Source organism: Habropoda laboriosa, unplaced genomic scaffold (genome assembly GCF_001263275.1).
Source record: "Habropoda laboriosa isolate 0110345459 unplaced genomic scaffold, ASM126327v1 scaffold258, whole genome shotgun sequence".
In the NCBI taxonomy this organism is placed as follows: domain Eukaryota; kingdom Metazoa; phylum Arthropoda; class Insecta; order Hymenoptera; family Apidae; genus Habropoda; species Habropoda laboriosa.
Window position 1 is genome coordinate 226,534 of NW_017100395.1, and position 13,412 is coordinate 239,945.

A 13,412-nucleotide genomic window follows, 5' to 3' on the forward strand; every position below is an offset into this window, starting at 1 on the left:
ACATTTTTATTAAAAAAAAAACCTACAAATTAAATTGTACACCTATGAATGTTTACATTATTATACAAAATTTCTATTAGTTGATAATAAAAGATGCATTGTAAAAGAAGCAATTCATATTTTTTTATTGTTTTAAACCATTCCAATATCACCCACAATTTTTTAAACTTTATTTCTGCAAAGTTATAACGTTAATGATATTGAACATATGTGTGAATATGTACATTACATGTCATAATCTATAGAAATTATATTTTAAAAATACTACAGATAAGCTATATCTTAAAGTTTTTCATTATACACTACTCCGCAAAATCAACGGATCGCTAAATTTTGACCGAAAAATTGTCGATATACGAACTGCTGTAACTTGATGAAAAAAAATCGTACAACAGTCTACCTGGGCTCATTTTAAAGGGTGAAGCCTCTACTTTCACATTCTTGAACTGAATTTTTTCAAACACGCTTTTACAGCATAAAACGGAGTGGAGAACTAAAGTTGTCTTTTCTCTACAAAATTGATGTATGATTTTTTCTTACTGTTTTATCCCGCTTTAGATGAAAAGTTGTTTAGAAACGAGTATTACCCCTTCGTTGCATTATCACTTCTTGGCATCGTTCGTGCATGTTGATGCATCGCCGCATTAACTCTAGAGGGATGCCCCAAGAAGTGATAAGGCAACGAAGGAGTAATGCTCGTTTCTAAACACACTATACACGTACTAAACACACATTACATACGCACTAAACACACACTAAAGACACTTGAGGTACAAGTCCGACCGTGCAACCTCCTCGTGGTGTACCTTGGGTAACTCTAATGCCGGCGGCACACTTTTCATTTAGAGTGCGATAAAACGACGACAAAAAATCGTACACCAACTTTTTAGGGGGCGTTGTAAAGGGGAGACTTCCCTCATTTTAAAACGAATCTCGAAAAAGCTTTTTCAAACTCCGTAGAGTCGTTTGAATTTATAAAATTTGAAACAGAAGAAAGCAACTTTAGTTTTCCGCTCCGTTTTACAATATAAAAGGGTGTTTGAAAAAAATCCAGGGATGTTAAATTAGAGGCTTTACCCTTTAAAATGAGCCCAGGTAGACTGTTGTACGATTTTTTTTCACGATGTTACAGCAGTTCAAATATCGACAATTTATCGATCAAGATTTAGCGATCCTTTAATTTTGTGTTTAATTATTTTGTTTCAATATAATACGCGTAACATCATTTTTATAAAATTATTACTAAAAAGATCTTTTGCTTTTGCTTGTAATTCGCTTTTCACACGATGCTTCAGGAACCGGTAGATTTTTCAAATCGCAATTTTCTTTTTTTTTTTTTGTTTCTTTTAATTGTAAAGTCACATGCACCTTCTAAGGTTATTAGTGACCACGGCGGAAGTAATTGGCGGGACAGACACGTAAGTACGTAAATATAGTAGACAGTGGAGTCGAATATCTTTTAGGAATTCTTTTCTTATTTTTTCGCAGTTTGTTTTACGTTGGTTTGTGTAAAATGTAACAAAGTGCTTTGCGATTTTTTGTTTACAATGTTCCGACAAAATTTTACGACTGTATCGATTATAATTCAGTGAAGAATGAAATTGAACAAACTCGTAATTGAGTGGGAATGTAGGAATAAATGGATATGGTTACACAATAACAATATATTTCGTTACCATTATATAAAGGCGAATATTGTATACAAATGTGCAAAATATTCCGAGTATCCACGATCAACGTGGCGTATGGGAACTACGTTCACACTCGTCAGACTTCTAACTCACATAAAAAAATCAATATTTCGGTAAACAAATTATTTACAATTGTTTAGTAGTTTTATACAGACGTTTGTATCTAATTATGAAACTTTACAAAAGAAAGCGTAACTTATCGTATATACAGTATTATACGTTTAATTTACGAGTATCGATCAGCTCATAAAATATATTAAGTACACAACAAGGAATGTTTTTGAAAAGTTCCCGAATTGTATATATTGAAAATATAGCAGCATATACAACATTCTCTGTTTATATATACTTTACCGTATGTAATTATGTATTGCACCCAAGTTTTGCTTTTTTTTTAAATTAGTTGCATTTATTGTTATCGATATATCAATCAGATATGCTCAATTGTCTCTTAATCACGTAAATTCAATATGGGCATCTTACAATGGTACGTTAAAATTATCTCGCGAATCTCTCTTTTTTTTTTTTTTAACAACCACTTTGTAACAATGAGACTTACCTTGCACATCACTTGTCAAAATTGAATACTAAACATGCATAGCACAAAAATTTCTGTTATAAAACGAAGCGTTCTTCTCGTTATGAAATTCCGTTCGATCCGCTGGTCGATTTTTCTGGTAAACACTTCATGATCGTTGGCTCTATCAACTTCCACACTTCGGCGAGCTATAGATCATTCGAAATGTTAAATATTTGAAGGACCGATAAAAGAGGAAAACCTATTTCGATGATTTTCATCTTTACATAAAATCATTTATCTTCTTCTTCTTCTTTTCTCTTTAAAGGATTCGTACGTTACACTTACCAAATTCTCAGTGTTTTTTTTTTTGTTAACACAAAATATGACAGTGATTATCGCGATACTTTGAATTTTCTGTTAAGAATGAAGAAAGCTTACCTCAGAATGGCCGCGAATTTGGACATTCACCAGACTCTGAAGAACCGTGGCAAGTATCTCTAAATGCGCGTGAACAAGTTGCGTCTCCATGTGTAAACAGTGCAATGAGAAACAATTTCGTAACTCGACATTAGCAATCACCGATTCTTGAGCGACCATTTTGTTCTCCAGGTACTCAACTGTATCACTCTGTGAAGGAAGAAAAATCTGTCGCGATAAAATAGCCTGTGAAATGTATTTCCTTTCATTCCCTAAACTTAGTTTCTCGTTATTATTACTTGTTGCTATCAATGTGAAGATTTTTCTGAAAGCGAGAAGTAATCACAGGTTGGAAGGATTTTGATGGAAACGCGATGAACGCGATATTGAAAGGCGGAGGGAAGCTTTTTAAAAAAGGCGTCAGCTGCACGCACAGCCTGTTTTCAATTGGAATGGATTATGTAAGACGATACAAGCTCGAGATTATATATTATCACATTTTCCCTCTCGCATTAACATAAAAGACCTTGAGCAATTTCCGAATAATCACGTAATGACCGGCAGACACGGTAACAATGAATCGAGTTAAGTCACCGGATAAATATACCTTTCTTAAGCCTGTAAATCATCGCCCGTTGCTCGACCGTTTCGCAGGATTTACTTACATCAGTCCCGCGAATCACTCCTTGCATTTGCCGCTTCTTTAAAGATAGCATCGTAGACAATGCACGCTGATGATCGGCGCTTACTCCGCGCTCGTGCCTCTCGCACAGGATTCTGTGCGCCACTAGCACGTCCAGGAGGAGATTCAGCCTCTCACATACCATCGTCTCCTCCCTGACCGCCTGTTGACGGGCTCTCGTTGAGAGTAGATTGAATTCTCTGGAAATTGTTAAATGTAAATTAGAATTTCTTTGGAAGAATAGAGAACCGCTTTATGTTGACCCGCTGTTGTTCAATTTGCTAATTATTAGGTGCAGAAATGAATTCTTTCCGACTTTTGGGTACGATAAAGGTTTTATTACAAAAAAAATTAGAACAGATCACTCGTCGATGTAATTTCAAACATGGTGGCTTTGAATTAATTTTGTGAATCCAGCCGAAAAGAGTTCATTTCTACACCTAATAAATCAATTTAAATGCGTTTAAAGGAAGTGTTCGTAAATGAAGGTTTTACCGTTGATATATAATCTAATAATATATAAGATCAATCTGCTAGGTTTACGGGACGCGCCATTTTGACGCATTTCGAATTTCACAAGGAAACTTACATTTCTCTCCTACCACTTATGCTTATTACAAATTTTATACAAATATATAATATCACATAGTTTGATTTATAAGTTAGCAGCGTAGAATATGTCGTTTTTAAATAAATTAAGTTGTTTTTTAAAGAAAATGTGCGGTTTCGTTGACGCGTCAATTTGACAATAAGTGTTAAATCAGTCACAAAGCTTACTTCGAAATGATATGGAAACCCTTTTTCATCTCTTGCCAAATGGTGGAACCACCTGTTGCCCAAGCAGTGGTAACATGAGGTTCCGACGCCAGATTGCTTAATTGCGTGCCCAATTCTGCCATATCCACGGCATAGCTGTGCGATCTGATTGCTAGACAATCAGCGATATTTTTCAATCTAGAGATTCCGAGGAGTATCACTCTGATTTGATCGCGACTGTTTGCGAATTCTGTCAACGTCTCTGGCGGTACCAGTTCCTTCGCCCTCGACGACAGCTCTGAGGTAGCGAATTCGTCAGGTACTCGCCTGAATACTTCGCGAATCTTGTGTTGCGTTTCCTCGCCGGTGTAGTTGAAGAAAAACTGCACGATGTGGTCCATGCTCACCACCGGATGACGGGCGATCACCGTGAGGAATCTCAGAAGAGATCGTCTTCTTTCTTCCAGAAATTGAGAGTCCGCTGTAAATGGAACATTGTGATTAGCGATAGATACTAAATCGGTGCAGTGTTGTTAGACCCTTTAATATTTAAAGAATAGCTAACAGGCGAGTAAATAATTAGGGATATGAGCAACGGTACCTATTTTTTACAATATGTCAATAATAATTTTATTTATATTTGATGAAATTTGTAATATTTGACACTTTTCTTTTTAATCGATCACGTACTAAAGTTTCATCAGAATCGGTGATTATCGCTTCAGGACGTTCCCTCGTGGGTTATATAGCATTTCTGATAAAAGATTGTGACGAATGGAAAAAGATAGAAATGGGTATATTTGCACTTAATTAAATAAGTTTTCGATAATTCGGGACTTTACCTCCTACGATCTTTTTCGGTGGTAACTTGGGTATCAACCTGTACGGAAATCTTGCCAAGAGAAGCTCGTGCAACGATACGAAATCGTTGTAACGTCTGTAAACGACGGAATCGAATCTCTGGAAGTAAAAACTGTTTTCAATGCACCATTCTGTAAGTTGTAGTCTATAGCTTATTGTTAGGCATCACCTAGTGAGTAGTTGAGCTACATATTTAAGTTCAGTAGTATACACTTTAAAGTTTCTGTTTTACACAATTATGTTATACTGACAATACTGTTCGACAAAATGAAAATAAGGGGGAAATACCTTGCTGGTCACTTGGTACTCCACGTGCTTCAAGAAAATCCCTTTTTTCTCAGGCACCAAATTCACTTCTATCGTGTCTAGATTGCATATATCCGAGTAAGTAAGATTCAACTTGGCTGGATTGTTACCTTTGTGCAACCTTTGCGCCAAAAGCGTTACCTCGGAGAGGTCGCCCAGTACAGGAACAGGTAATTCTATTAAAAAGGACAAACAAATTGCAGAAGAAAAGAACCTGAAGAACAGCGAACAAAGCGAAATAAAGCAGCAGCAAGAAGACTGTAATTTACAAGCCTCTGAAATGCCAGTCAGAAGATACTTAACACTTTATGCTCGTATTTAGCTCAGACATAGCTGGGCAAAATTAATTTTCCTTGAACGAACACTCATACGATATAATGCAGAATTATAAATAGAAGATTTATCAGTTTTTTCTCTCAACTTTAAATATTGTTTAACGCGACAATATGTGGATTGATTTTACATATAAAAATTACACTTTATATTTCTCCATCGTGTGATATGAATGGTTTGCTGGGTGAAAGCAGATATACGACCGCAGATGGTTATTTTCATCTTTTATCCCTTTGTTTATTCGTTTTACATTATAAACGATTTGCAAAAGAAGAGGTGTATTATAAAATCTGCGGTATGAGTAAATCGCGTGCAGCTAATTCGTGAAGCCACGAGCAACTTCTTTTAGCGCTGTTCCTCCGACGTGAAAGATAATCGTCGTAGCCGCAACCTCGATACTCCAAAAGGCTTTCCTGACCTACGTTACTTTGTTGCGTGTGTACGGTAATACCGGAGTTGTAGCTCACTCTTGCCGGCTATTTTCGCGATTTCACTTCTTGCCACGTTAATTTAACGAAATACAGCGCAGAATGATTGACAAAGAAAACGTATGAAAAAAGCTTGATTTGCAATTTTTTTTTTTTGTCAGACAGTTACTACACGTTACGCTGGAGTGAGAGTAACAGTGAAATAAGAAAGATTCGATGATAATATGAATTTTACAGTGTTAGTGTATTTTTCAAATTCTTGTAACTTATTAAAATGAAATAAAATTAATTAACATTGATAAATTTGGGATAATATTGCGCTGTAAATTTCAAGGAAATTCGAGGTACGCTCGAATAGGTTTTTAACAGGCAATTGTTCGGTATTTCTAAATGACAAAAATATATCTCGATGCAGAGAATTCGAAAATTCGACGAACCTAAAATTTTCCTAAGTAAATTGATATTAAAAAGTCTGCATACGTAAATAAACTTGAAGCTGTAATTTTATTTATTAATAATTTCACGAGAAAGTTTAGTTCACCTTCCCCTAATTGATACGTTTCATCGTAAAGTTTACTTAATTTCTCGTCTCGAGATTAATCACCAGCAAAAACATCAAAAGTAAATATACAGAATGCATGTGACGTGAACTATCAATTATGCTGTGAAGAGTTTGTGCAAATTACATGATAAATAGCACAGCTTTAATCCTATGTAACGATAATATCGTTTCATCTGTAATCCGAGCAGATAGTGTGAATTTGTCGAAATGAAAATTACGAACAATTCCTTTCATAGTCTCTGACAATTTAATTATCATACTGCCTACCTATTGTTAGGTAATAAAGAAAGCACGTTGAACTGTAATTGAACGAAACAAAGCATTGTATCTAATGAATTATTCAGATGGAAAGCAAAAGAAATTAGTTAGACGGAATTTGCAATTCACCTCTTACATAAACATACTATTTTACAAACGATTTTCCTCTATGTTTAATTACTTTTCACCGTAAACCAGAGTCACGGTGGGAAAGATTGTTGGAAGAACGGTGCGCTTCCGGTGAACCTCCTTCGACCGTGATAAACTCTCGTCTTTCCGACGATAAGAAAAAGCAGGTACTGATTAAAAACCGATTCCCTTCGTAAGGATGTTAGTCGTGATGTGCTTGAACGTTATCGAAACACTTGTATGATAATGAGTCAATTACAGTGACATCTATCGAGTATGCGGTGCTGAAAGTGTGCTTACACCTCGATTAACCCCTCGAGGTTCACATCCGTGATGTGCTTGAACGTTATCGAAACACTTGTATGATAATGAGTCAATTACAGTGACACTCGGTCATCTATCGAGTATGCGGTGCTGAAAGTGTGCTTACACCTCGATTAACCCCTCGAGGTTCACATTTTTCTCCAATTTGATGTGCCGAAAATGATCAATTTTATTTATTTACTTTTTTTCATTATTTCCTCGGTGTATAGAAACAAGTTTAGAGAAATGTGCACGGTGTGATAAGACGCAGAGAGATAAAGAGGCGATTCTTTTCGTTGGACGAGAAATACCGGAGTCTGTGAAATGAATAGTAAAACAAACCTTGAGATTCAGAATTCTCCAGAAGTTTGTCGCTCGGATGCTTCGCTTGCTGAGCGAACGCGACTAGAGCAAGGCCCTTGTACAATCCACTTCTGGTTAGGTAACCCGTCTTGCTGTCCACTAACTCCCATATCTGAGAAAATAAGGAAAGCAAATTGATTCATATCTTCTGCTGGTTTGTTAACAATTTTAGCCAGAGTATTAGCTTCCAGCACGATGTGAGTGTCTTTCAGATTTTGAATTATCAGTTAGCCGTAAGTTGGCCGTTAAGTTCATTTAACTTTCGTTTCGAAGTTCATTGAAAAGTTGTCAAAAATTTTCGTCTAACTAATTTTTCCATTAACAACGAAGGATCGAAAGGATCTTCTTTCGTCGTCGAACTCGGAGAAAAGGTACGATATAAAAATGAAACACTTTGGTAGGAAAGGAAAAGAAAAGAAAGGAGAGATCATTTTTTCTACTTAATCTTCTCATATTATGCGAAATTTATTGAAAAAAATAAACAACTCTGTGTGTAACAATGGAACAATAGAGTTGTTTCTATTTGGAAGGATAGTGAGATTGCGATGAAGAGGATAATTGTGTAAAAAGAATGATTGATAACTGAAATTTATGGATTACGTTAAAGTGTAATACATGATGATTAATAAATTGACATGCGACAGATCTGTTAGAAATTACACTTCGAATTACCGCAGTTATTTAATTACGCGTGGTAGATAACGATGGGTGAGAATTTGAAATCATTTATAACACGTCAGTTAGAATTACTATCACTATTCTTCATGGAAATTTTCATAACGGACTCGAGCATTTTTATCGCAATTAAAAGAGAGAATTATTTACGGAACTCCTATCCATTCGGTAATCGTTCTGTTATCCGAAGTTCCAGGAAAGTTCCACATGGACTATTTCCTTCGTGATCAATACGATACAAAAGGCAATAACGTCTTTTCAACACGAAATTCAAGGTTCAGCTTTAACGACAGCGAATCTCCTAATCGCTGAATCTTATCCCTCACGTTTCAATTTGCTAATTATCCGTGTGTTTTGTCCTTTCTTTTGCATAATTCGCGAGCATGCGATAAAAGCGGCTTATTACACCTCAGAATTCAGAAATAATCGAGCCAGTTTACTCGAAAAATCTTCAAACTTCGAAGTTTACTTAAACTTTTACTTTTGGTTACTCAAAAGTTGAAAAAGTCTTTTACCATCAGAAGGAAACCTTTCAGAGAAAAATGTTTTTCTCAAAAAAGATAAATTTTATAAAAGAACAGTTGGAGTAGGTTTGGAATGCATACTAAGTAATTCTCAATATTTGCACTTCAATTACACAAAAGTCAGCTACTGATAACAAAAAAAAAAAAGGAACCTTGAATCGTTAAAATTGACGAACCATTGGAGTATTGAAGACTCGTTAAAAATCACGAATTATCGTATGAAATGTTTTTTAATGTTCACTCTTTTGAATGGAGTCGGTGCTCGATTGAAAATAACACGATAAACGCAATTCAAAGCGACGAAAGGCACGGCTACAGGTAGAAAATATCACGGTTGCGCAAAAGGCACGCGGGAAAATTGTGAAACAGGTTTACGAGGAAAACTGTGGGAAAGAGGGAAGAATATTAGCAGCCTTATTCCAATACGGACGGTGACTTTCTCGACGCGGCGAGGTCTGTAAAAGTTCAGGGTTGTACAAAATAATTCCCCCCTTTGTTGCTTGTTATCTAAATCAAACAACACTTGGAAAGTTACCACCACAGACGCTACCTGTCATTTGAACAAGTGTCCGTGGAAGAAGGGAGGGGGAAAGTTATTTCATACTTCAAGATTTATTTGCATTCCTGTACACATTTTTTTATTCTTCGTTTCGATGGTGACAAATTTTTACGGTACCTAAATATGTACGTGTAATTTTTCAAAACAACTCAAATTATGCATTTCATGAGACAGTTCTGAGATCATTTGTTAAATTGAGAATTTTAAAGATGGGAAATGTTTTATTCTTTTCAAAAAATTAAGAATGGCAGGGGTAAATTTTGAAGAAAACGGAGAATTATGGGGGTAAATTTTGAGAAAAAATAAAGAACGATGGGGACTTTGGGGAAATATTGAAAAATTAAGAACGATGGAGGTAAATTTAGAAAAAAATAAAGAACGATGTGGATTTTGGGGAAATTTTGAAAAATTAAGAGTGACGAAGGTAAATTTAGAAAAAATTAATATTTTTCGAAACTTCTTTACCATCTCAGTGTTGTAAAACTCCCAATTTCTTTAAGATGGTGCATTCACTTCTCTTTAGGATCGTTTCATTGCCAAAACAAAAAATTAGTTAAGACGTAATTAGACCAAAAAAGACATAATTAGCGTCACTTGAACTACATTTCTGTGAAGTTTCAAATTTTTAAAAATTTTCGGATTTACCGAACATTCTTTGTTAGTAAAATTAGAAAACTTCATCGAATAATTAGGACAATGATTTACTTCTCTGTATCGTCATTTCTACAAATACTTGTACATATCGATATTAACAAGTGCTTTTATCACCATTTTCTCATACTCGCTGCAGAATCGATCGAATTCAAACAGTACTTGTAACAGACAAATCTGTCACTCTCTACTTGATCACGTTAATTAAATTGAGGCAGACGATTTACGTGAAAGAGAAGGAGAGGACCAAATTGAATCTTTAAGAAGAGCTTAACGCGATGTAATCCACGCGAGACACCCGACTAACGGTGCAACCTCGGTTAACACCATGAACGAGTCCAAAGGATTAGGCCATAAATGAAAGTAACTGCATTCCGAGAATTTTTATACCTTGCTCCGTCGTTTATGCCTCTCCTTCTTTTATTCCCACCGGCTCTACTCTGTCTTTCACCGATCTGGCAGAGTACGCCGAGACAGCACGTTACGCGCATCTAGATTCTGCTCTATACACCGTCAGCCAACAGCATTTCTATTAGAAAATGTTGCTTACGCGAACAGGCGAGATCGAGAGTGATATATGTATGTGAGGTTAATTCTTCCACGGTTTTCTGGGGAAATATCGACGAATTGAAACGAGTTACAGCTGGCTCTGAGATGTTGACACGGCGTTGATTCAAGAATGGTGTAGCATGTGACAAAGAATTTCACTCGTTTCTGTTGTTTTGTAATTTTTTAATGGAATTTTATTACATTCTATGATTACTTTTGTACTAATAAAGTTAGAGATATAAAAATTGTATAAAAATTTGAGATTTTTTATTTTTGAGAAATATATGTTAGCAATGTAGTAGGGTTATCTTGTTAGCATTTTTCAATTCGTAGTGGGACGTTAAAATTCAATTTTTCTCATGTAATTAGGTTTCCATAAAAAAAGAATAGATTTGCAGGTTAAATTGGAATAATCGATCCTGATAAATTTGTGAAATTTTATGATCAATATTTGAATAATTTGGGAACAAGAATTTGTTTATCAGTAGTTACACTGCTTGTTTAGAAAGTGCATTTCTTTTAAAAGAGACGACTTGATGTATGAAATTTCACAGTTGACCAAAATCGAAATAACGACACACTTTCTGAAATGTTTCAAATACCAAAGCGCTTCCGGGAATTGATTCCTCTTAGAAGAATACAAATTAACCGGATTCTTGGACAGTCTATCTCGTATTCAAAATATAAGTGACTCGGGAATATAAATGGTTGTTTACAAAACGAGTTTTCACATGAAATGTATTCAAAATGTAATTTCACGATGTACAATAACGGGATGCGATAAAACTCGTTTCTACAGGAATAACAAGCTCTTCTCACACATCGACCTGGTTACAATTGTTCTTCCTTCAGCATGATCGTGACAACTTGATGCGTCGAAGAGACGCGAAGTTACATTTGTCATGTTGGTGGGCAAAATCGGATAAATAAGTTGTCCAGACGCGAGGATGACGATTGTCAATCGAAAAGAAGAAACGAATCGATGGATCGAAGAGCAGAGAAGGGAGAGACGCAGAAATATGTTGAAAATAATCCAAAAGACAGTACTACAAATTCGAAAATTCAATATGAAATATTCTAAGAATGTTTGGCATAAAAATAGTCGAGCAAAGAGATAGAAAAAATACGTAATTATCAACGAAACATGAATTATACTGAATGGCGAACATAATCTCTCCTCCGACCGAGGCATTGCTGGCAATGAAAACGCAGATACCGCTGCGAAAGAAGCAATATCATGAACACCTAATTAAGAAAACGAGCTCATATTCCTGTAATCTCTACAACCACGCAATATCGATAAACCGTGGCACTCTACATGTGCAGAAGACTTCAAGTTCAACGCCAAAAATATCCAGACACCGCAGCAAAAAAATACCGTAAATTATTTAAAAGACACCAACCCCTGCTACAAAATTGAAATACCCCAATGTAAACAAAAGGGAATTACTAACCTCGATAAAAAAATGCTACAGAACACGAAGCAAATGTGAAGAAGTACACAGAGTAGAAGATGAGAACTCTACACGTTAATAAGATAATCGGAAAGGGATGCAAAAAGGAGGCGTGTGCGAGCGTATCGCTAAACAAAAGCGGAAGAATGGAAAAAGGGGAAAAGCGAATGCAGCCGAACGTTAAATATGGGCAAACACAGAAGTGCATGGAAAGAATGGGGTGTTCCGGTGCTTGTTCTCACTGTTCGAAAGCGTTGGGCCCTTGTTTTCTCATCGGTTTCACGAGCATTATTAAACCTTAATCGTTGATCAAGTTCAACGAGGGAGGAAGCAACGGTGAAAATAAGTTCCTTGTTCGTGTGAACCCGGCTGGAGAACAATCGCCGCGAAAGCTGAGAGTTTGCTCGTTACGAGAGCGCGTCTTTTCAGTTTCAATAATCCCTCTTCGTCTCTCTTTCTCTCTCCTTTTGCTGGTTGCATATGAATCGCGTGAAGGAATTCTCCCGCTGAAATAGGATTGCTCGTGAACCGACAATACGGGCGTTTTTCTATTTCTCTCTGCCCGTTCGACGCATCGAGTGCACTCGCTTCGCACGAATAAACTTCGATCTTTCGACAGCTTAAAGCGATCATTTTGATGAAATATTTTTCGAGGAAATACTGTAAGATGGAGTGAAATTTTGGGAAATTGCATATTTTTCCAGTGAGTGATTACATTTGGCGGGAATTTGTGAGAAATGGGGTGAACGCAAGAATTCGAAGCATGGAGTGCCTATTTGTTAACGTCGATAATTGATTATAAGTTGTGTAGAGTTACGCAAGTTTCTTTCATGCAAATGTACGCACTCTGTGTTTTTCTTAGAAACGATATTTCAATATTCATAACGGTTGCCCCAGTGCGCCTGCACTCGGCGAAGAGGTTCTCCGTAGGAGACTTTGAACTAATGGATTAATCATTTATTTATGAGGGAATTCGATTTGAGCAAGAGAGGAAACTAATAAGAATTAATGAACACAGGTGAAAAACATGGCTATTATAAGAAACGATGAATGAAGATTAAAAAAGAAATATGAAATTCAGAGTATCGAGGATCTCGACGGAAAAGAAAAGAAAACGTGAAATTTACAAGGGAGTAAATAAATCTACTTGTATTCTCTCTATTAAAAACACGTTTAATTTTCATTTTAACCGCAAATAACGTTAAATACGTCCAAACATTATATTCATAACAGTGATACAACAGACAAGAAAAATTCAGAAAATTAGAACACGGAGAGAAGAGTGTAACAGTAAACAGGAAGAGGAAATACGGGCGCAGATATATTGTGCTCAATTAAAACTCTCCATCTAACCTTTTTAAACTTTGAACATCAAAACTCCCGCTAATTAC

General features: G+C 36.0%; 1 protein-coding gene across 1 annotated transcript in view; it reads right to left on the bottom strand.

The window, feature by feature from the left end:
- Positions 1-2,172: 2,172 nt before the first annotated feature.
- The window catches only part of LOC108575099 (sorting nexin-8-like), a 19,763-nt gene continuing 8,523 nt past the window's right edge, over positions 2,173-13,412 (bottom strand). Inside the window, exons 3-9 of the mRNA XM_017937815.1 lie at positions 7,589-7,721; positions 5,216-5,409; positions 4,909-5,026; positions 4,088-4,547; positions 3,294-3,510; positions 2,650-2,838; positions 2,173-2,417 (exon numbers count right to left, since the gene is read on the bottom strand). Of these exons, the coding sequence (XP_017793304.1) occupies positions 2,331-2,417; positions 2,650-2,838; positions 3,294-3,510; positions 4,088-4,547; positions 4,909-5,026; positions 5,216-5,409; positions 7,589-7,721 (1,398 nt within the window). The 3' untranslated portion in view covers positions 2,173-2,330. The remainder of the gene's footprint in view (positions 2,418-2,649; positions 2,839-3,293; positions 3,511-4,087; positions 4,548-4,908; positions 5,027-5,215; positions 5,410-7,588; positions 7,722-13,412) is intronic.